Raw genomic sequence first — 24,653 nt, forward strand, 5'->3', positions numbered from 1 at the left:
AGCTCTCTACGCCTCCCATTGAGGCCTCTGGGAGAAGCAGGACAGGCTGGTTGAGCAAAACCTAACCCCTAGCTGTGCCCTCCCTCCCGGGGCCTCTCTGCAGGCCCCCTGGAAAGTTGGCCTAAACTTAGTGGCAGAGAGAGGTGGGTGAACAGAGAGGTGAAGAAGGGACAGAGATGCGAAAGTAGAAAGGAGGAGAAAAGAGAGCAGAAGGGAAACGGAACACAAAAGGGAGACCACCCCTGGGAGGGCAGCAGGGGGCGGTGCAAAGAGCCAGATCCCAAGAGTAAACGTCATCCGCGTAGCTCAGCACCCTGGGTCTTTCAGGTGGACCTCAACCAGCCCGGTATACAGCCTGCCCTGCCGGAAGAGTCATAGAGAGCTGCGTAAAGTTCCCATTGGCTTATCAGCTCAAGATTTTAAACGCTCGTATTTGGTTAACAAAAAGGAAGCCATCGTTCCCAGTCTTCAACGTTCAACATCATCCAGTTCATCCATAATTGCATCCCTGCCTGCGAGGTTGCCTGGGTCAAGCCACAGGGACATGCTCAAATCTCCTAAAACTTCTCAAAAACTTCTTTTGCTTTAGGTCAGGATATTCCAGTGCTCTGGAAGAAACATCCGCTGAAAGTCCCCTCCCCCAACTCGGTGGTCCCTGCGCCCTATTACGGTAATGAATTCTCCTGCCCGAAGCCCATTCCTGCTACAGGGGTTTCCAGACAGTGAGGGCGGCGGGTTACTTGTTGGGAGTGAGATCGGAGATGCGCTCAGCCGCTGCGGAAACTCTGAGTCACGGAGCCGCAGCACGTAGGCTGGGAACAGAGCTCACGTGATGCAACCTCTGGCCTTCCCTTCAAGACCTAAAGGCCTCTTTTCCTGATCAGCGTGCGTTTTGTCTCCTTTCCAGAGTCCGTGTAGAAATGAACACGCGTGCATTGTCACACAACGGAGGCGTGCCACTATTCATCTGTTGCTGATACTGAGGCTGGAAGATTTATTATATATTCCTGGTGATCTTCACTTTTTACAGTACTGAAGTGTATCCCTTCCTACGTCTAGGTTGTTGTTGCTGTTGTTTGTTCTATAAAGTCTACTTTGACTAATTTAGCACAGCCACCCCAGCTTTCCTTTGGGTAGATTTTCTGCGGTGCTTTCTTTCCAGCTTTGGTTTCAACCTCCCGTTGTCTTTATATTGAAGTTGTGTCTCCTAGAGGGAATGTGTTGTTGGGTACTTTACCCAATCTGACAGTCTTCATCTTTTAATCAGAATAGTCTGCACTCAGCTTACAACTGTATGGGGGTGTAGATGTACAAACTTGTGACTTATCTATGGTTTATTTTGAATTAGCTCTAGCATCTTAATGTTTTCTATTTCACTGATCTGCTGTGTAGTTACAACTAAGTTTTAAACATCAAGTCTTAGGAGAGCACGATGGAGAAGAGCCTTGGCTGTGGAGTCAGGCTGCATATCAGCGTTTCCATTGGCTGTGACTCTCGGCGGGTTTCTAAATCCCTATAAGCTTCATGTTCTTAACTGTACAATGGGATGATAATGATAGCAATTATTAGAACTACCTGATAGGTTGCTACAAGAATTTATTTTTTAAAAATTGCAGGTAAAAATACACTTCATAGTAATGCTTATATAATATGCTCCATATTAATCTTACTATTAAACATGAGCATAATTTCTAAAGCCAATACATTTCCATAGCTACCCGACCAAAAAGAACAGAAGCTGTGTCTGCTACCCGCCACCACCTTCTGCGTCAATGTTTCCTGGTCCTTTAGATCAACATTTGTATTTATTTTTGACAAAGAAAAACCAGTTAGCTCTAAAAAAAAATGTCACCACCCTTTTGTGGGTGACTTTCCCCATCTCTTCAGGTGTCCTCTGGGATGCTGTAGCAACACTGTGGACACCTGCCCCGTATCCCCTCGGCCCATCTGGTCAGCAGTGACCACAGGAGAGATTTTCCTCAGCAGCTTTTCACATCAGGAGCCTGGCTTCCTCTTCCCTGCCGAGCGCTTCCTCCAGCACCAGGGGGCTTGCTCAGCTGCCAGGAGGAACACCCAGAAGCCCAGAGACAGTGAGCAGATTAAAAAAAAAAAAAAGGCCCAGCCCCTCGTCATCTGCTAGAGTGATTCTGAGGCATTTTTCTCACTATCATGGAGAGTCCCTAGCAAGCTTGTCCAGTTTCTCATTGATGCATTTTTTCCCAGCTTTTCTTCCACCTTTGCCTCACTCTCCCCGTTTCCTCACTTGTGTTTCCTGGGATCATGTTCCAAATAAGCGCTGGCACCCAAGTCCTGCGCCAGTGCACTTTCTGCACCCACTGAGATGGTCATGTTTTTCTTCTGTGTCTTACAGTGAGGTGGTTGTCAACAGTTTATTTTACACCTTCATAAGTCTTGCATTATGAAAATAAACTTAATATGGTTCAAATATAACATACCATTAAATAAATAGATGGAGAGAGAGAGAGAGAAATTGATGCAGATTGCTAACATGGTACCCCATACTTTTCGTTCCTTGTAATGTCCTCCTCAGGTTTAGGCATCAAAGTTATGCTGCCCTTATAAAACAAGGTGGAGAGTGTATCATCTTTTTCTGTTCTCTGGAAGGGCGATTGGAAAATGCATATCAAAAGCTTTCAAATTAAGCAATAATCTTTGATCCTTTCTTAGGAGCTTATTGCCAAGAAATCATCAGACAACCAAGCAGGGATACAGATGCAAAAATCTGTTACTTACCAAAAGGAAAAGTAGGACAAAGTATGTCTTTTTTGAGGGGGTGGGGGGTGATACAAAGAAAATGCCCTGCAGGGAAAAAATGTCAAAAAGTTAAGGAAACTTCTATTAATTTTTATTAATTACTGATGGACTTTAATGAGCTTTTCCTCAATAACTGAAAACCAATAAATAAAAAACAATAATTGGACAGAGATTTGGCTTGGGGTGGTGAACACACAATACAGTGTACAGATGACATGTTGTAGAAGTGTGCACCTGAATCTGTACAATTTTGTGAATCAGTGCCATCCCAATAAAGTCAATGAAAAGGAAAAAATAATAAAGGTTAAATTTTTAAAAATTTTAGAAAGAATAATTGTAATGGTCACCAGAGGGCGGTGTGGCTCTTTTTGTCAACGGAGCACCGGACTGTCTGTCCCAGACCATCACTCCAGAAGTTCACAACTTAGGAAATCAAGGTGTGTTCCGAGAATCCTGGAATCAAAGCTGAGAGCTGCTAAGGAGTCAGGCTTCCCTAGTTCTGGCTCCTCACACCCTTGCCACACCTGACCTTTAGAGCATCATGAACTGCAGTTAACCTCAGCACTCTAGAACACCTGCTACGGAAGCTGCCCGCAGAGACGTTAGGGAACTGTGGACGTGAAGTTCTTCTTTAAGGGAAATGCACCCCCAGGGACCCTAGTCAGCTCTGCTCACTGGCGCCCTGCAGACCATGTCTGCTCTCCCTCCACAGCGTACTATTTTTTTGTGTGTCATAAAAAATTTAAATTCAAAATAGACACTTTGAATTGGTAAAAGTAAAGAAATAAATAAATAAACTTTAACAAGCTCTTTTTGAATTTAACAACAGAGTACACCAACCACCACAGACCAGTTTCACAATTGCCTCATAAATGCACATTTTAGCCCTGGCCACGTAGCTCAGCTGGTTGGTGCATCGTCCTCATACACTGGGGTTGTGAGTTCAATCCCCCATCAGGGCACGTAGAGGAATCAGCCAATGAATGTATAGATTGGTGAAACAACAAATTGATGTTTCTCTTTGTCTCTAAGAATCAATTTTAAAGTGCACACTATAGAAGTTAGTTGCAAGCATTATATTCTTAAAAACCCATATAGTAAAATTATTTTATTTCCCAGAGACTGTCCTACCTTCTCAATATGTTCGGCAGGTGCCTCCGCTGGGTGTCACCAGCAATATGACTGAAGGTCTAAACTGACCGGTGTCCATGACTACTTCCGGTGCCTTTGTGTTCTCTTCCATTGTGTTACTGTGTGGAAGAAAATCGAGGTCACACTGTCCAGAGAGCGGTAACACAATGAAGTTCTTTAGCTGAACCTGCCCCACTAGCCAGACACTGGGCTACGTGACTGCCCATTTCCTCAGGACACACACGCTGACTTCCAGAAAACTGGCAAGGATTATCAGTGCCTTTAGAACTTACTTTAATTAAAGTAAATGTATTGTTAGCCACAAAATGAATGTGTGTTAGTGGACACTGCCGCTGTGGTTCTCAGTGACTCCCACCCGGGGTCCTTTCCTGTCCACGTTTCGAGCCAGGCAAGACAGAAGCCAGACCAGACCCTCAGGCAGCCCGCTGAGCAAGTCAGATGTGGGGTGGACAGTGCAATCCTCTCCTCTCCTTCCTGGGGAGAAGATTTTAATTGTGTGCTGTGGGAGGGACTACGGCAAGAGGGTGCCACAGGTGTGCCAACTGGCTCCAGTACAGCTGGGTTTGTGCTTACATGGGGTACGGGAGCCTCAAAACTGACCTTAGGATTTCTCAGAAATGGGCCTGGCCTGTGTGTTGTTGCACCGGTGTGTCCATGAAGAGGATGAAGGGTCTGGACCCTGTAGAGTTACTTTCTACTCATAGTAAGAAGTTTGCTGTGCATCAGTACACACCACGCTATGCTGGCCCCAGCGTTTACATTTCGTATTTACCCTTGACCTCTTTTCCTGATACCCTCTCCTACCTCCTACCCCCACAGGACAGTCCTGTTCCTGGAAAGAGTGGTCTGTCCCACCGTGTCCACTTCCTAAGCTCCCCCTCATTCCAGCTCTCAGAGTGTGATCACACCCCTCCCAGATCGCCTCTCACCACAGGACCTGCTCAGGCTCCTCGCTGCACTTTCTTCTCTTCCCCTTTCACTCCCGCTCAGTGGACTCCAAGTTCCGCATTTATGCCTCACTCCCCTCAGTCTGCCTGGATGTCCGGCCACTTTTGCACCATAGCTACCATATGCGGATGGCACCCCCAAACATACCTCCAGCCATGAGTCACCTCCCAACAAACAGACCCAGTTTCCAACTGCATCCTGAAAGGGTCTTTCTGAAGCACCCCAAGTTCAACACGTCCAGTACTAAATTCATTTTTCCTTCCAGAACTCGTTCTTCTCCCTGCCTTCTCTGTCTGCGTGGATTGCACAACTATGCTCCCGCTTGCCGAAGCCAGAACCCTGGAGGTTGATTTGATTCTTCTTTCTCTTTCTGCTCCTACATTCAAACTGTGTCTCTCAGACCCATGAATTCAGTGGAGCCCTATGACCTGAGTTCCTGGGTGTCGTATGTACTCTGTAAAGAAAGACCCCAGACATGCTTGTTCCAGCACTTTATTGTTAATTGGTTGTGTACATCAATGAGATCATATCAGAGTAAAAGCCTCATTTACACACTATGGTGTCCTGATATCTGTGCTATCTTCTTACATAATTTAATACACCCCAAGATGCTCCTGATTTGGGTCAAAGAGCTTGAGTGGTCCAGAAATCTCTCTATATAAATATAAGTCATAGCATCTAAAGAACCATCATTGTTTTGGGTTGGTTTCAAAAGTCCTGGGAACACCTCTTACGCTGTAAGGCTGTGCCTTGGATGGGTTGCAGTGCCAGTGGGAGGGAGTGAAGGGGGTGCAGGCCACACCTGGAGTGACACCTGGAGTGAATCGTAGCAGGAGCTGGGGCGGAGGGACAGAGCTCCCTGGTGTGGGGCACACAAAGGGAGAGGGCTGGGGACTCTGAAAGCTGGCCAGGGAGCTCAGCCACTCTGCGTTTTCCAACACTGCCAGAGTGTCAAAGCTACTCGAGTCCAGAGCAGAATGACAGAGTTGCCCCAGCTCCCTCGGCATTGCCAAGAAACGGCAGAGGCCCCCTCCAGACTGCACAGGGGCAGACTCTGGCACAGAGAAGGTCCTAGAAAGTTCCACCCATCTCCCCCGCATAGTTAATTCCCTCCCAGATTAGAAAACTCGAGGGAATGGCACCTCGAAGAAAATAGCTTTGAACCAGTGTGCTGATGGCCCCTTGGAAGGAGGACAGGGTGCCTCTGAGTGGTGTGACCAGAGGGGCACCGACAAGGGCCGCTGTGCCCTGAGCGTCTCCCTCGCCACCTTGAAGGCCAGCGTCAGCCGTCAGGTTCTTCGGTTCTTCGGAGCTTCCCGGCACTCAGCAATACCATCTGTGTGTCTGCTCCCAGACAGCTTGGGCCTCCTCCAAGTCCTGGGTTCCCACGACCCTCTGAGGTAGAAAGGGCAGGGGTCCCAATCCCCATCTGGAAGATGAGGGACTTGGAACTCATGGATTCAGGTCCCCTGGCGGAACTCACACAGCTGGCCACTGGAAGAACCAAAACAGAACTTGGGCCTCCCCTCACATGTCAAGCTCCAGAATCTATACTCCAAAGTCCCTCCTGCTGCTGTTCTGAGAGGGCAAGAGTCCCGGGGGAGGGGGCGCTGCCCTCCCCCGCCCCCGCCCCTCTTGGGTAGACCTCAGGCGGCCCCATTGAGGACAGGATGAGCCCGCATGCGATAGATGATGACTGCGGTGGCCGGGCACAGCAGCAAGGAGGTCATGATGACAATGGTGGCCAGGATGATGAGGACAATGACCCAGATGTCCAGGATGTGCTTGGGGAGCTCGACTTCCGCAGGCACCTGGCTGGCTGCGTCCATGCTGTTTCGCTCTGCAACAGACAGGAAAGAGGAAATCAGTGCGCTGGACCCTCGCCCTGCCTCCCTCTTGGAAGGAAACCTGCTCCGGGAGTCGGAAGCCTGGGCCCCTCACGGGCCGCGTGATCTTCACGGCTGCTTGATCAACAACAACAATGGCCTCACTCACTGAGGGTTTCCTAAGTGGCAGGCGTGGTGCTAGGGACTCACCTGTACAAACTCACTTCAACCACCACCCCTACAGGTAAGGACTATTGTTGGGGCTTTTTACTTCTTGGCCTTTGTCTTCAGTTATTCCCATTTCAGAGATGAGGACTCTAAAGCCTGAAAAGATGCAGATGTAGTTAATTTGCCCAAGGAAGTGAAGCCAGGTGGGTGGGACTCCAGAGCCTCCATGTTTCACTATTAAACTACCATGTTACCGTCTATAGCCTTTGCCATAAAAGGGGAGACTCATTGCTTTCAGTCCTGTACCCCTTCTCCCATCCTTGTGGTAACGGAACACCTTCTTTTCTGCGAAGAACCTACCTACTCTGTGTCTTAGGGCATTCTCCTGAGCACAGGGATGGATCTGTCACTCAGGTTTGCCCATGACAAATCTCCACGTCCTCGATTTAGGGACAGGTGAGCAACCCCAGCTAGATGGACCAAAGTCCCCCCACGGCTTCTCTGCACAAACCATTGGGAAAAATGGCTCTTTCTGCTGCAAGGGTGTGAGTCCAGAACTGACGGGTGGGGGGCTCTCTGGCCCATATGCGGAGGGCCTGTCCCAGAGATCAAAGGGAATCGGAGCCTTGTTACTTCATTTGGGCACTTGGACCCGGCCCAGCCTGACGCCATCTGCAAACCAGGACATCCCAGATGATAAGCCGATTAATTTCTGACTCTGCTTAAGCAGGGCCAATCTGGTTTCTGTCACTTGCAGCTACAAGAGTCCTAATGGATAAAGTATGTCAGTCAGCTGTTCCAAAACTTCTTTCACGCACAGCACCCTTAGTGTTCTAGTAATTTCTTGACAGCACTGCAGGCCAAAAGAAATACCTAACAGTTCCTTTTATTCCATAGTTTCAAACAACATAATAAGCGTTTGTGTCCTAATTAGTAGCTGTCTGAAAAAATATGATAGGCGCAAATTAAAAGAAAAAAATACATTTTTCATTCTTAACCGGTCACTGACAAATGGGGCGTGTGCACCAACTGGGCACTGTGCAACTTTTGAAACTTCAGAGTCAGATCGGATGATGGGTGCTCACTTCCTATGCCACATGCATGGCCCATGGTACTTGCAGCGTCGCGGCCACCACTGAAGACTCAGCCCCACAAATCATACCATCGTCACAAGGAATGTAGTGAGGTCAGGGTTCAACTGCAAACTGTCCTGAGCCCGTGGTTTACTCAATGTCTGAGAGATGTCAAACATCACTGTTCCTGTCAGAGATGTTAAAGGCTTTGCTCCAGCCAGCGTGGCTCAGTTGGTTGGAGTGTCAGCCTGTACACCAAAGGGTTGGGGGTTCGATTCCCGGTCAGGGCACAGGCCAGGGGAGCAACTGATCGGTTTTTCTCTTTTACATCAATGTTTCTCTCTCCCTCTCTCTCTAAAAACCAACAAAAGATATTTTTGAAATGTTAAGCATCTTGCAGCTCCAATACTCACTTTTCCAGTGAGTTCGCTATGGCTCCCCAGGGCTCAGCACACAGCTCGAGAACCCCAGATGTAATACAGTCCTCACCCAGAGCCGACAACAAACAGCCTCCTTAAGGCTCCTCCTACAGCGAAAGATCTTTAATCCTGTGATTCTAGGTCTAAGCAAAATTCCCAATTCTAGTCCTACTTCCTGCTTTTACCTGTCACTAACTTTTTCTTTCTACTCCCTTTGGCTCCACGCCCACTGTTGCCACTGCGAGGAAGGTACTGATTGCCATACTGATGGTACTGATTTGGGCACTGACTACCGAACTTTGGCACTGACTACCAGCATAGAGTCCCCAAGGTGCACATACAAGGATGTTCATTTCTGCATCGTCTGTTACAACAGCTGACATAACAGAAGTGTCCATAAATAGTAAAAGTAGGGTATATTCAGATAATGGAATGCCATATAGCAATTTCCATTCATTCTTTTCACAAATATGTAATGCTTGTTACACACCAAGCATTGCTCCAGTGCATTACAGATATTAACTTATTTAATAGTTATCCAAAAGAATGATGGTCTGTGGTGAGCTCCAAAATACTGTAAGTGGAAAAAAGTGAAGTGCAGGATAATATGGGTAGGATAATTCCCTTGGGTCAGATTTTGTAGAATCCAGTAGATAGACAGGTGGCGGTACAAAAATGAAAAATCTTTTATGGGCAGACTCCCAAAACAGTGTTAATGGCAACGACCTTTAAGTTTTTTGCTTTTCATTCTTCGTGTCTTCATAGTGTTTGAATTTTCTAAACATGAACACGTATTTCTTCTTTAGGCACTGCCCACATATGAAAATGTACTGCTTTTGTTCCTTTCACGAATATTTACAGAACATCTGCTACCTGCCTATCCTGTTCTCAGGTTCACGGACAGACATTTCCTCTTCACTGGGAGCGGCGCAGAGGAGGAGTCCTGGGCCCTAGGAGTTTGCTGTTGTCAAGGAAGCAGCCCCATTTTCTTTCTTTTTTTAAGTTGAGTTATAATTTGACTTGTAACATGATGTTACCTTCAAGCGCACAGCATAATGACTTGGAGTTTGTATATGCTGTAACATGATCACCACAGTGAGTCTAGGTAACATCATTGCCCATAGCTGAACGTATTTTTTTCTTGTGGTGAGAACTTTTCAGATCTACTCTCTTAGCAACTTTCGAATATGCACTGCAGTACTCTGAACTGCAGTCACCAGGCAGCCCCTTACATCCCCATGACTTACTTATTTTCGAACTGGAAATTTGTACCTTTTGGTGCCTTTCACCCATTTCACCCACCCCCTACCACCTGCCTCTGGCAACCGCCAGTCTGTTCTCTGGATCCATGAGTTTGGGGTTTTGTTCTGTTTTGTTCTCTTTTGTGTCATACTCCGTGTATAAGAGAGATGATGTGGTATTTCTCTCTCTGTCTAATTTCACTTAGCATAATGGACCATCCTACAGGTCCATCCACATTGTAGCAAATGGCAAGATTTCGTTATTTATTATGGTTCGATAATATCCCACTATTTCTATACCACGTTTTCTTTACCCACTCACCCACTGATGGCCACCTGAGTTGTTTCCACATCTTGGCTATTGCAAATTAATGCTGCAGTGAGCATGGGGGTGGTGTAGGTCTTTTCAAATCAACGTTTTCAGTTTCTTCAAGTAAATACCTAAGAGTAGAATGGCTGGGTGATATGGCAATTCCGTTTTTCATATTTGAAGAAGCTTCATAGTCTCCTGCACTGTGGCTGCACCAGTGTACATTCCCAAGAGAGCACAGAAGTCCCTTTTCTCTGTGTCCTCACCTTGGGTACAACAAAGCACTTGGCATCTCTTCTTGGCGATCGCCATTCTAACAGGTGTGAGGGGCCACCTCGTTGTGGCTTTGACTTGCATTTCCCTGATTAGTGATGCTGCGCACCTTTTTTATGTACCTGCTGGTCGTCTGTAGGTCTTCTTTACTTTTCATTTTTCACATCAACTGGATTGAGGGGAAAATGGCATTTGGGGTGGGGGGGGTCTTTATAATTCTCTATTTTAAAAAGAGTAAATACATACATATATAATTTTTTAAATTTAATCTTTAGTATATTTTTCTCCATTAGCATTTGGTCCCCTCTGTCCCCCTCTCCCCAGCAATCACCACACTGTTGTCCGTGTCCATGAGTCTTTTTTCCTTTTTTGCTCAAACTCTCCACCCCCTACTCTGTCGTCCCCCAACTAGTTTTCATCTGTTTTCCATCTATGAGTCTATCTCTGTTTTGCTTGTTAGTTTAGTCTGTTCATTAGATTCCACATATGAGTGAAATCATATGGTATTTGTCTTTCTCTGACTGGCTTATTTCACTTAGCGTAATGCTCTCCACAGTTCCATCCACATTGTCACAAAGGGTAAAATTTTCATCTTTTTTTTTTTGCTTTAGAGTAGTAATTCTTTTTTTTAAAGATTTTTATTTATTTATTTTTAGAGAGGGAAGGGAGGGGGAGAGAGAGAGAGAGAGAGAGAGAGAGAGAAGCATCAATGTGCATTTGCTGGGGGTCATGGCCTGCAACCCAGGCATGTACCCTGACTGGGAATCGAACCTGCGACACTAAATTTTCATCTTTTTTGTGGCCGAGTAGAATTCCATTGTGTAGATGTCCCATGGTTGTTTTACATATATAATTTTTAAGTCAAATAAGGTTCAACTATGAGGCTAGGTCAGTGGTCACCAAGTTCTATATAGCAAGCATGCTGAGAACCATGTTTGGACAGTATAAAAAAAAAACCCACTGATTTCCGGGTCCTGTTCCAGACTTAGTGAATTAGACTCAAAAGGAGATGGAAAGGGCTTTCCCCCTCATCTCCCAGGTGATTTGAATGTGCAGCCAGGTTTGGGAACCCCTGGACTCAATGATCTCTAAGGCCTCTACAACCCTTTCTAGCACTACGATTTGAGAATTGATTCCTAGGTGCTCCGTTGCCAGTGTGGTCAGATCTGGGCAAGTCTGGGATGAAGGAGAAGCCTCTGGAAAGGCTCCCCAAGGCCACAGGAGTATCAGGCTAGGGGCTGTAGAGGAAGCAGATGCACAGGCTGGCCCTGCTTCAGCCTTGGAAACGTGGTCACTTTCTCCAAGTTCAAAGGCACGAAAGCATGAGTCATAGGAGACTCATGAACACTGCTACGGAGGTGTGGGGGCGGGAGAGTTTATTTTTTGTGGTGTCCTGATTACCTCAACAGCTAGCTTGCTTTGGGCCGAAGGAACCCCACAAAAGCCCTTTCTGGTAAGCCCATTAACGTGAGCCTCTGTGACTACGAGTGCCAGGAACACATAATCTCCCTGGCTGCTTTTCGTCAGCAAAACCTGCCGTTTCCAGGAACTCGGGCTTCGGGACTCATCCACAACCAGTCATAGAACAATGACCCCCCCTTCCACCCCGCCCCTTCCAGAATAATCATTCAAAGACATAACTCTGATCAAGTTACTGCCCCTACCTAAACAAACAAACAAACAAAACAGAATAGAACAAGATGAATAAATGAAGCTTTTTTTCTGTAAAGTGTATTTTTGACTGTACCAATATTACTCTTTCACACATAAAATTTTTTAAAACCTCCATCACAAAAAAGCAGATGGGAGCGCAGCTGCTCTGGAGTGCTAGGGAGGGGTCTAGGGAGGGGCGGGGCTTCTACTCACTCAACAGGGCCGGATCAATATCCTTAGAGAATAGGGTGCTCACCCCCTTCACGTGTACAGTTCAAACTAAAACTAATACTCAACCACAGCACAGAAATGCTCACCTGGTGCAGCCCAGCAGTTTAGCTCCGCCCCGTGCCTCCGCCCCCTAGGCTCCAGGGCTCTAAGGCTGGCAGCCCCCCGCATGGCCAGGCGACAGAGGGCACCGGGAGCTCTATCTCCCTTTCAACCCTCCCAATCCTCAGCTGTGTGTCCTCGAGCGGGCCGATCCGTCCCACGTAACAGGGATTCCAGTCACTTCCACCTCCCGCCGCTGTGAAAGAAGAACTTTGTCCCCGAAACGACAGCTCCGCAAACCATATGTTCAGCCTCTTTAATGGCGTGCTGGAAGAAATCTGCTTGAGAAAAAGCAGGACTCCAAGCCGCTGCCAGCTGACTTCTGTTTGACCCCTGTTTGGCATCCGGGTGCGCGGGCTCCGCGTGAGTGCGGCTCCGCGTGAGTGAGTGCGTAGAGCCCAGCGCCTTGGCACATTTAATTAACAACCAAAGATCGATCCGCTTATCAGTGGCTTTGCAGATATATTACTTGTTATTCCTGAATATAATGGGTCACGCCAGAAAATGGCCCAAACCATTCATGCCACAAACTTCACCTTGTCACTGATAAATAAAAATACGACATTTTTATGACTGGGAGGGAAAATAGCCGTCAGCCCTAAACCGCAGCATTTCAAACTGCCATACTTTATCTGTTGGCCTCGTTAATGAGTAATAAACCTTGACATATGTTCAGTATAAGTTTGTCTAAGAAACTGTGTTGATACCTCCCTGAGCCGACAAGCAAGGAAGCCACTGGTGTCACCTACCACCGACACCATCGGATCCGTGGGCCACAAGCCCCGGGTTGAAGCAACACAGACAATTCAGCGGAAAAGCGGATAATCCCAAAATGGCTGTTTTTGTGTCCATTAACACAACTAAGCGTAAGGGTACAAAATTGTACTTCCTCCAAAGGAAGAAAACATTGCACCTTCTCCAAAGGTGGAAAATTCATCCTATCATCAGGTCCTGTACTTGGTCCACTACAGGAAGGAAGGGCGGGGGCAGGGCGGGGCTTGCCACTGGCTTGAGGAAACGTCATGTTTTAGTCTGAGACCACTTTTCCAAGCAACTAAAAGTCCTCTTGCAAAAAAAATGAAAGTCATTGTTCCAGCCAATTCCATCATATGGCAAATTTTCTAGTTCTGACAAAATATATAAATTATTTTTAGTTCATAAATTAGAATTTCCTACAAGTCTGAATTTTAGAATGACTGAATTTAAAGTGACTAGTTTGCGCTGTCTGTCCACCTTTTAACTACGAGGCTTACTCCCCAGCAGCGACTTTTACCCCCTGACAGAGCAATATTGCTTTTGGTTGGGCACTTTCAGAAAAAGTAACTCTGTCCAGGATACTTGTTCATTCATTCATTCACTCACTCATTCATTCATTCGTCCAGTACTTGCTATACACAAGAAACTCTTTTAGGAATTAGCATTATTTACTCAGAAGACATAGCTCCTTTACTTCCCAGACGCACAGAGAAGTTGAGTACCCCTCTCTCCTTTTTCCTCAAACACGAAATCACATAAGCCCGCATTTCTTTAGCCAGCACTGAGTGCTCAGTACTGTGCGAGTCCTCGTCTCCTACGTTAACTTATTCCAGCTGCACAGTAGTCCTGTGTGGGATACGCTGCTCTATAGATGTGGAGACTAAAGCTGAAGGAGGCTACCTGGCTAGCGACCTCAAGGCTAAGGAGGTGGGATTCTAACGCAAGTCTCCTGACCCTGTCTTCGCTGCCACCGACAGCTACCTCCGAAGCAGCCACAGAGACCCCGGCGTGTGTGCGTGGCGTGGGCCAGATCCACAGCTCTCTTCTAAGTCCAGGACAGACTCTTACTACTTTTCTCCAAAAGCCATTCTAGACTTAGAGAAGTAAGAAGTGATAGGCAATCTACCAAGATTAGGACTTTTATTTCCAATAATGCCAAGCTAGACCATTTTGATCAACACTCTTACTGCAGACAACTAGAGAAACTGGACCAAGAAAAGAATATGCTTGAAGGCACCAAGAAATAACAAATAACGAGGAAGTACCAGGCTAAGACCTGGGAGCAGGTGGACACCCAGGGTGGTGAGCCTGGCCTGTGAAGGAGCATTCCCACTAGCGGAGGACAGAGTGAGACTAAGCAGTGTTTCCGATGGGCTTGGGAGTTCAAGCCCGCCAAGAGAGGGGGAGTGAATCCCTTGCACTTGGAGGTTGGACTCCACTGAGCACTTTTAACGCGAAGAGTGAACTAGAAGTATACCAATCCCTGAGAAACAAGCAGATTGGCCTCATTCGAGTTCCTGAAGTTGAATTAAGGTCGTCCCAGACTGCCGGGTGCCTGGCAGGAGCAAAGGTCTATCCTCTCTAGAGGAGATAACATCACAACAGGCGTCAGACTTTCCAGTTCACACATAATGTTCAATACACAACGGAAAATAAGCAGGAGTGAAAAAAAATGAGATGACCAGGACAGAACCCTCAGAAACAACAGACAACAGAAAAAGATCTACAGAGCCCCAGACAGTGGGACTGTCGGACTTTAGATGACCTCGCCTACTATGTTCAAGAGGAAAAACTCCAAGACTGAGAGTTTCGAGAACTGGAAACTACAAGAAAGAACACAACAGATTTTATTTATTTATTTATTTATTTATTTATTTATTTATTTATTTGAATCCTCATCTGAGGACATGTTTTTTGATTTCAGAGAGAGAGAGAGGCATTGATTTGTTGTTCCACTTACTGGTGCATTCATTGGTTGATTCTTGTATGTGCTCTGACTGAGGATCAAACCCTTAACTTTTTGGTTTAAGGAACGATGCTCCAACCAACTGAGCCACCCAGCCAGGGTCAGATATTTTTTCAAGAACCAAATAGAAATTCTAGAAGTGGAAAATATAATAATAAAAATAACAGAAACTATGATATCATGAATGTACATTTTAAGCCACTAAATTTGTGGCAATAGAAAACTAATATTACAATACCAGGTTTGTTCTGTGCAGAGGAAAATATCTCACTGGGTTTGTTCTGTGCAGATGAGACTTCTACAAGCGAATGGTATTCTGCACAGAATAGACACTCTCTGGTTTAAACCACATACCCTACCTCCCATTTTATAGGCTGAAGGCAGTGACTTGCCCAAGGTCACACAGCAAGTTAATGGCAGAACAGAGGGGAGTGCTCAGGCCTCCGGGTGTTCAATGCTCTTTTCAATTCCCTCCCTGCCCTGTTCGAGATGGGAGGTGAGAGAAGAAAGTGGGGGTCAGGCTCGAGAAGGCAGTGGTGGAGAATAAACTGATGTAAACAGTGAGAGCCAGCCAGGCTTCTTAATTAGACCTCTTTACTTGTAAAAGGTTACACACAGCCCAGAGGCCCAGAGCCCTAAGCAGCTTTCCCAGGAAAACACCCTCACAGGCACACACTCACACACAAATATAAAAACAAAGAAATGCCGGTCCAAATTGCACTCCATCCCTTTGACTCAAGGCCCAAATGCAATTACACCTAGTGAAGAAAGTAATGAATAGGCCTCGTAACTTATTGATTCCTCACTCTGGGTGAGAACGTCCGAGAAGAGAGGGGGAGACCCTGGAATCCCACCTGCAGTGGGAGAGTGTGCACAACGTGACGAGCTCAGGTGCACACAGGGTGGAAGACCAGCAGAGGAAGGGGTGACTCTGTCCGGGCTCCGCTCTGTCCCGGCACTGACTTCTCCCAGCCCAGCTCGCTTCCCCGAGCCGAATGCCTTCCCTCCGCCCTCAGGGGTATAGGTGCTGAACAAACAACCCCTGACCCACAAATCCCCAGGCTCCTGCGTTCTGGGAGGGCGATGGACGCTCTTCTGGGTGGAGGGAATCCTGGGAAATGGCAGGGAAGTCTTTTCTCTACACTCACACTACAGAGGAGTGTTAAAAGCGCAGGCTTGGAGGCCAGGTGGCTTGGATTTAAATCTGGTTCCACTACTTTCTCACTGACTAACCTTGAACAACTTACTTGAACTTGCTAATGCTCTCATTTCCTCAGCTGAAAACAAAAATGAAAGTGGGACAATAATGGTACCTGCCCCATAGGGTTCAGGATAATCACGCATAGCACTGAGCACTGTTCCGGCACACAGTAAGCACTCTACAATCGTTTGTTCTGTGATTAATACTTCTTGTCCTTATGTAGGGACTTAGTGACCTGGGCAAATATTCTCCCCTTCTACAGCTAGTTTGCTAGCATCCCCAACTTGGACCATGTCTTTATCAACAAAGACGATAGATGATTCATCAGTATTAATGATTTTTTTTAAATCAACCAACTGCATGCTCGATTCCCCTGACCTATCCCTCCAGTCCAAGTATGAAAGTGGTAGAGTAGCAATTCAATTGCATTCAGAAAACATTTATGGCCCCGTGATTAACACTGGGGATGGAGGAGTGGTGTGGAGACAGAGACAGATTACACAGTGGTTGTCCTTAAGGAGTTCACTCTCTTATGGAACAAAAAGGCCTTAATCACGATTGCTAATTGTGGTACAAGGCATAGAAGTGCTACGCTGAAGGCACAAGCCACGTGCTGCTGGAGAAGAGGAGAGAGGTAGAGAGAGCATGGGCTCTGCGCTCGAGAGGATCTTCATTTGAACCCTGCTCTCCACCCTCCTCGGAGGTGTGACTGTGGACAAGTTGTTTTAAGTCTCCAAACCTCAGTCTTCTGACCTGGAACACGGGGACGGTGAGAGCACTGTGTCGTGCCTTCCTGCTGTGTGGACGAAGTGGGGCAAATACATACAGTCCTGCAACATAACTGATACTCAAAACATATGCATCTTCCCTCCTTTGCTCTTGTCTACGTAAAATAGAAAGCTTTACGAAGAAGGGGGCCTTTGGAGTTGGGCTTTGGAGATAAGCAGGAGTTCGAAAGGGAGAAAGGAGAGGACGGACAGGAGAAGCAGAGCAGACAGCACCAGCAAAGGCCCGAGGTGATGAGCTGCACGTGTGCTGGGAGCCTATGTCGCCCTTGTGGCTTTGGCAAGAGGCTTACCTCTTTCAGCTTCAGTTTCGCTTATGAGATGAGAATAATAATGAATGATGGCAACTGCTTCATTGGGACACCAGGGAAGCTGAATAACCTGAGGCACACAAAGCATTCAGGACGATGTCTGGTACATGGTAAGGCTTCATATGTGTTCAGCTGCACTAGCTGCTAAATCCAAAGAGCTCAGAGGCCCCACTCTTAGTCTGGGTGCAGTGACCACTCTGACTCTGACCTAGGAAACCACAGTGACAGTCTCGTAAACAAACAGCCTTTGATCATCTGTACTAGCTTTGACCTTCCACCACAAATGCACACACACCCTCCACATCGGAACTGCTGCTTAACAGTTCACTTCTGAGATATTGCCAGTAGTTATCCAACCAGTTTTATCGCCAAGGAGTTCAGAGGAAGAAGGCAATAAAAGAAATGACTTCCTGCTGGCAGGCACGCTTAGTTGTCCCAAAGTGGGAGAAAAGGCAGACAGAGGCAGGTGGCTTCCTGCAGGTACCACTGCCAGAGCTCGTGGTTGCTTCATTCCTTCTAGACACAGGGGCCAGAGAAGGGGCCGCGGGAACAGAATCTGAGTCACCGAGGCTGGGGGCCTCTCTTCAGGCATCTTACAGAATGTGAACAATGGGGCTGGTGGTTCCGGGGGCAGTAGACTTGGGAGCTGAGCAGCCTCACACGGCTTATAGGACCCTGTAAAGCTCTAACCTCAGGAGCTGGTGAGATTGTCAGAGGAGAATGGAGCATGTAGACCAGACAGAGAGGACCGCTCAAGTACCAGGAATGGGGCCCACTGGCCACCTAAGAGCCAGGTAACCTAATGACCTGTGTCCCAAGTGCTGGTCCCACCTTGAGACTTTTGTCCTTGCTGTTTCCTCTTCTTAGAATGCTCTTCCCCCCAGATCTTCCTTTTCAAGATCCAGTGTCTCAATGTCCATGATCTCAATTTGAAAGTCACCTCTTCGGAAAACTTTCGGACCCACCCTCACCAACCAGTCATTCTCTATCTCAGACCTTGTTTTATCTTCTTCATCTACTCTTCACAATCTAAAATTAGCTTATTGCCCTGGCTGGTGTGACTCAGTGGGTTGAGCACCAGCTTGCGAACTGGAAGATCATGGGTTCAGATCCCAGTTAAGGCACATGCCTGGGTTGTGGGCCAGGCTCTGGGCTGGGAGAGTGCGAGAGGCAACCAACTGATGTTTTTCTTGCACATCGATGTTTCTCTCTCTCTCTTTCTCCCTCCCTTGCCCTCTCTCTAAAAATAAATAAATAAAATCTTTTAAAAAATAAATAAAATTAGCTTGTTTGTTTGCTTGTTTCTGTTGGCCATCTTTGCCTGCTCAAATGCAAGCCCAAGGAGAGCAGAAGCCTCCGCTCTTGTTCACTGCTGTCCCCTCGGCACCCGTCACAGGCCCTGGCACACGGCAAGTGTCTAATGAACCTGAGGCCAGTGAAGGAGAGAATATGGGCAGACTCGGGAACTTCAGATTGGAGCTCAACTCCTGGAACTTCAGTGGCAGAGGTCCAGAAAGGATCCTCATTCCCGCAGAAAATCCAACAACCCTAAGAGTCAGAACCCTATCTATAAAGTAAAAAGACATTGTTGATTTGATCATTTTCTGGGCTCTCTGTGCATCCAGGAGGGATTATGGGGACCTTTCTTTCCCAGCCCACCCTGTGCATGCGAGGCAGAAGAGGACTGGACTTTCAGAATAGCATCCTCCAGGATCTGCGCTCTTGCTGTTTTACGTGGGCTGGTGGCTCGGGTTTGAGTTTTGACGCCCTGTGCTCAGGAGCTGGGTGTTGAGGGGGTGGAGGGGGGTGGGGGTGGCTGCCCAGGGTATAACCTTTTCTTTCTGGGTTCCTAGAAGATGACGGGGAGGCTGACAAAAGGGAAGGGGATTTCCCATGCCAAGTTCAGGGTGAAAAGGCCATCCCAGCTCACATTGATTCTTGAAAATAGTTCCCCTCCCATTATATAAGAGTGAGCCTCAAGCATTTACCAGCCCAGCACAGAGTCCATTGCACCAGGGACTTATGTTCCGACGAAATGGGCAGGACATACAACTGTCAAAAATGTGAACTGAATCAAATCAGAGACATTTCTTCGATGAGCCAACATCTCTGAGGAGCATTCTGTTCTCATTTTACCCCAATTGGCTTATCTCCTCCAAAATTCTCTAAAGACTTGTTCTCTGTCTGAGTTTCTATCTGTTCCTCTGTGGCTGGAGCATGGAAAAACACCAGGATATTTCAGAGATCAGAAAGCAGCCAGAGCTGTGGAAGACTGCACGTACCATCTGACCCAGCCAATCACGGAGTCCCAGAAGCCAACAGGGAGCCAGCAGAGGAAAATCCCAGGCCAGATCCACGGCGTCCTGTTTATACCTCTACCTCCATCATTGTGATCTGCCAGTGACTCAGTGCCTGCTGCATGCTGGCCTGACAAAGGAGGCTGTCCACAGGGGGTGCTGTCAGTGGAGCTCAGTGACGGCTGCAAGGGCATTGGAGTGGCGTTAAACCCCCACCTTGCTGTGCACAGTAGGTGGAATAATGACCCCTCAAAGGTGTCCATGTCTTGGCCCCCAGAACCTTGACTATAAAAAAGGAGACATGGTTCAGAGGGCAAGGTCATGAGAACAGAGGCAAAGGGACTTTGAAGATGTGATTAAAGTTAAAGACATTGAGATGGGGAGGTGATCCTGGATTATTCATGATGGAATCTAATCACGAGTCCTTAACAGTGAAGAGGGAGGTAGAAGAGTCACCATGAGAAGGACACGACTCTCCGTTGCTTGCTTGGCTGATGGCGGAAGGCGGCTACGAGCCAAGGAATACCATGGCGTCCAGAAGCAGAGGATGGCCCTGAGCTTACAGCCAGCAAAAAGCAGCCACCTTGGTCCTACAACCCTGGGCACCGGAGTCTGCCAACACCTCAGATAAGTAGCGAACCAACTCTCCCTGAAAGACTCCAGAGAGAAACACAGCCTAATGGTGCCTTGATTTATTCCAGAGAGACTTCTGACTCAGAGAACTGTAATGTAGTAATATATTTGATTTTTTAAGGCATTAAATTTGTGGTAACCTGTGACAGCATTAGAAAACCAACACACTGGGTGATTCTAAATTCCTTCTTTCAAACTGGGTCTGAGTTTCCTGTCAGTCAGCTGGGAAGGATGGACAAAGGGGTCCCTAAAGGTCTGGCCGCTCTCAAAGGCTGTCTCTGGTCTGACACCCCACCTCCCCTGGAGCCCTGTCCCAGATCCAGGATGGTCTTTGGTCTTTGGTTGAAAACCATTAAAGGAAAAAAAAACAGAAAGAAGTGAGGGGGAGAGAAGATTAACCTTTAAAAAGCCTCAAGGTGTTTCCTAAGATGCCACCGGGGCACTTAGAAAGAAATGTTTCCTGTTTGGTCATTTGGTCCTTCCTTGACCATGCCCCCTGCCCCCAGGGAATGAAGCGGGAAGTCTGGGAGAACAAGATAAAAGCCCTCCAGTCAGCTGGTGCAGGCTGTCCGAACACCGAGTTAAGAAGGACTCCTGGCCCCATGGAGGTTATTTATCCGCAAGATCCCAACTGCCAACATCTGCCTGGGCCGCGGGAGGAGGGAGTAGGGACAAGTGTGTCAGGTATGTGTCATCAGTGGAAACACACTTCAGTCTTCCCTTTCTGTCTCTCTTTCTTTCTCTCTCTTCCATTTCATTTTCCCCGACCCTAATAGTGGGTCACCAGCAATTCACATGCCCAACTGGCCAGTGGACAACAGTGTGGGATTGTGGTAATAAAGGGGATAAATGGTAATGGGAAAAATACAATAAAACGTTTAAAAAATAAAATTAAGGAAGCTCCCTTTATACACAACTAGGCAACTTAAAGTACGTGATTTCATGCTGAGTCTGGTTTGCTGTTGTCTAATGTATAAGGCAATTACAACTCTGACCTGCTGCCCTTCCTGGCCACCTAACTCCTGGAAATACATCATTCTCACTTGATGTTCACTGTCTGTTTCCTCAGTGAGCTGGCAGGGTACTGGGGTCCCTAGTAATTTGTTAGTGCAGTGGCTGTCAAATTCTCATTGAACTCCCCCTAGGTTACCCTGCAAGTAAGTGACAGAAGCCAGATCAGAACCCAGAGGCCCTCAACTCCAGTGTAGGTCAGAACACAGTCCCGGGAGCCACATCCCCTGGATTCAAAGCACAGCTCTGCCACTTACTTCCTGAGCGACCACGGGCGAGTCACTTACTCTCTCTACGGACCTCAGTTTCCTCATCTATAAAGTGGATGTAATGATGGTCCCTACCTCAGAGGTTTGATGTAGACTAAATAAGTTAGTACATACAAAATGTTTAGAATAGTGTCTGGCTCATAGCACTCAATATATGTCAAATAATGCTTACATCATTCCTTTTACCTAGCCAATCAGGGTGGGGGTCTGCAGGCTGTGGTAACACCAACACTGACTCCTAGAAACTGTGAGTGTGAGTTCATGTGTCTCTGTCTTTGAGACCACAGCCAACAGTGGCAGCGTAAGACCAACTCAGATAAAGAGCCCCTTTCCTGGGAGACACTTCCATTGCATATTTAATCCACAGAGAAGAAACAGAAGTGCACTTTTTTAAAAGAAGGATCAGAATATGGCTGGGAGAACAGCTGAGGCTGTGGCCACCTCCTTACCCCTGTGTCTGTCACCCCGGAGCTCAGAATGTGACGCTCTCAATCAGACTCCTCAGAGTCTCGAGTTTGTTTTACGTCTCAAACACCACAGCACAGCTCAGTGATTCTCAGGCTATGCCAGTAAGGGGGAATTCCCCAGACCTTTTACACGGTAGAGCCCACAGTCCTGACGCCCTGAAACATCACTGTTTGGAAGATTTGATGGAGCGCGATGTGTGACCTCCATGGCATTATTCATAACCCAGGGGCAGCTGAAAACGGGAGATTCCTGGTAGAGCAGAGAAGCACTTGTTACTGCAGGTGTGTGTATGACAGAGAGAGATGTCCAGAGCTCCCTCAGCTGGGCTGTCTCAAATGTGCTCAGAGGATCGCTGAGTGGCCTGCGTAACCCAGAGAGTGCGTGGTGCTCCACCACGGACGCCAGTCATTTAACGCCCACTTCCTCATTCTACAGAGGGGAGGACAAGGTCCAGTGGAAATGCCCCATCAAGATAACTCACAGTGCCTCCTGACTCCGAGGGGACTGTTCTTTCCACTTCCACCGCCCCCCCCCCACTGACCCCATTCAGGCACCCACATCCCTCCTGACCACTTGCACACAACAGTGGTGGTACAGAGCATAGCAGGTGTGCAAGGAATCTTAGACACTGGAATGACTGAGCAACTTTCACGACAACAGCCTAGAGTTCTGAAGACTATAGACAAATTGGGGGGATGCAGGCGCCCCAGGACCCAACAGGACTGGTGAGGTCAGGAAGAAGCAAGTGGAGCTGCAAGAACACGGGCCCGTCTGGCCACTCAGTCAGAATAAGAACCTCTGACAGTGGTACAGGTTTGTATAGTTCCCGTCTTTCATTCTTTCGCTCTGAGCATCTATTTGCTGGGCCTGCGCCAACTGCTGAGGATGCCTCAGAGATGAACCTGGAGGGTTAGTCCTTGGCCTCAAGGAATTTTCTGAAGGGACAGGGAGCAAGGGAACAGGTGATGGGAACAACCAAGTCCTCAGTACAGAGACAGAGGAGGAGAGGAGGGAGGCCGGGAGGAGGTCTTCCCTCCAAGATACTTCGCACGCCCCTTTCTCATCTGATTTCTGTATGCGAAGGCTCTTCTGTCCATTTCACAGATGGAGAGACACGGCCGGGAGATAGGGCGGCAAAAAGACCAGGGACAGACCAGGGCTGCAACACCCCCCCACCCCCCTCACCCCCGCCCCGACTCCAAACTCCTGGTGTCTTCTCCGCCGGGCTTTGACACAATCAGAACCGACAACCGGACAGAAGTCTGTCTCCTGAGGCTGAGGCTCACCCGTCCGAGCTCACGCCTCCCCCCAGGGCCAAGAGTCCGCGTAGACGGCGGCTGGAAGTTAAGGACTGCCGGAAGGAAAAAAGGGAAATGCAAAGGTGACGAAGGGCGGGGGAGGCGGGAAGTGAGGGAGCAGAGGGGATGAAAGAGGAGAATTGGGAGCTGCCCACTAGGATAACGGGCTGCGAGAGGACTGGAGGCCCCCCGCACTACACCCGACGGCCCCCGCACTACACCCGATGGCCCCACTCACCGCGGTCTCGCGCAGCTGCTTTTGGAACGCACGGCCCGCGCCGCGGCTGTACCGCACCAGATCTGCGGAAAGTTCCTGGGACAGAGACGGTTCGAGTGCTCCTCCGGGTCCCCGGAGCGGGAAGCGGCTCCCAGTCCTGGAATCTTCGGCCCAGAATGTGCCCGGGTCCTCTGAGCCCCGAGAAGCACGAGTGCGCAGCAGCGGCTGGGACGCGCGGCTGGGCACGGGGCGCTCCAACCCGTTGGCTCAAGAATTCACAGCGGCCAGGGACCGCCCCCGGAAAGCCCGGGCAGACCGCCGCCACCGCGCTCAGCTCCTCCCCCAGCTCCCCGCGGGCCGGGGGTGAGAAAAGAGGCAGCAAGGGAGAGCAGAGACAGAGGAGTCTCGGGTTCCCCTCGCAGCCTTGTCACGCGCTCGCGGTAATGCCCTGAACAGTCACTACGTCTATGGGGCGGGGTGGGGGCGGGGGGCTCCGCTGTCTGTACTGTAAACCAAGAGAGCCGACCCAAAATGTGTCCCCCAAGGGGCACACAAGGAGCTGTGTACTCGACACAGCTGGGTTTGGATGGAAGAGCCAGACTCTGAGCTCCTGCTTTGCAATGCACCGAGTGTAGGATCTTGAACAAGAGACTTCCTTCGCCTTGCTTACCATCACTCTCTGTCCAGTGAGGATGCGAACACCTGTCTCCCAACTCCGTTGTGAGGATTGGCTTAGAGCGATTTTCAACCTTTATCATCTCATGGCACACATAACCTGATTACTAAAATTCTGCAGCACACACACACACCACATAAATATATATATTTGCCAATATGACAAAAAAGGTATAATTCTGATTCATTCACCCAGGATGGCTATTGTTGTGTTGGCTGTTGTCGTTTTTTTTTTATTTGACAATCTAAGGGGAAAGAGGTCAGTGTCCCTGACTAAATAGTCAGGTGTTTCATGTTTTAAAAATTCTTGCAGCAATTGAAAACCACTGACTTAGAGCACCAGCGTGAAGCTGGGTAGTTGTCTGTTGTAACGTGTCTCTGAGCATCCTGTTTATTTTCTGATAACAGTGAAGTAGCTTAATGCAAGACGGTCTACCGCCCATTTGAGCTTAGCCTCAGGCAGGCCTGTCACTGCGTACCAGGCCCCGCCCAGCTGCCACACAGAACAAACCAACTTGGTCACCCCCTCCCCACTCATGTGATCCACCCAGTAACCAGGGCTGCAGGTCCTATCTCGATGCCCACAACTTTTAAGTCA

The 24,653-nt window shown here is 48.1% G+C and overlaps 1 protein-coding gene across 2 annotated transcripts; it reads right to left on the minus strand.

Annotated features, from left to right (window-relative positions):
* Positions 1-5,351: 5,351 nt before the first annotated feature.
* On the minus strand, positions 5,352-23,787 carry SMIM3 (small integral membrane protein 3). 2 transcript variants are annotated; one of them, XM_045824077.1, is made up of 2 exons: positions 23,402-23,787; positions 5,352-6,715 (listed from the first exon to the last, which is right to left on the minus strand). In XM_045824077.1, exon 2 carries the CDS (start codon positions 6,702-6,704, stop codon positions 6,522-6,524), a length of 183 nt encoding a protein of 60 aa, XP_045680033.1. In that variant the 5' UTR covers positions 6,705-6,715; positions 23,402-23,787; the 3' UTR covers positions 5,352-6,521. The 2 variants fall into 2 exon arrangements, with proteins under 2 accessions (XP_045680033.1, XP_045680024.1); XM_045824068.1 differs by lacking the exon at positions 23,402-23,787 and adding an exon at positions 12,156-12,677.
* Between the last annotated feature and the right edge of the window lie 866 nt (positions 23,788-24,653).

The sequence above is a fragment of the Phyllostomus hastatus genome, unplaced genomic scaffold, assembly GCF_019186645.2.
Source record: "Phyllostomus hastatus isolate PE091 unplaced genomic scaffold, TTU_PhHast_1.1 phas_contig_150, whole genome shotgun sequence".
NCBI lineage: Eukaryota > Metazoa > Chordata > Mammalia > Chiroptera > Phyllostomidae > Phyllostomus > Phyllostomus hastatus.

Coding starts and splice junctions, on each gene's coding strand:
- SMIM3 (XM_045824068.1), bottom strand. CDS start 12,237: ATGCGGGGGGCTGCCAGCCTTAGAGCCCTGGAGCCTAGGGGGCGGAGG. Junction 6,716..12,155: donor AAACTGCTGGGCTGCACCAG/GTGAGCATTTCT, acceptor TGTCTGTTGCAG/AGCGAAACAGCATGGACGCA.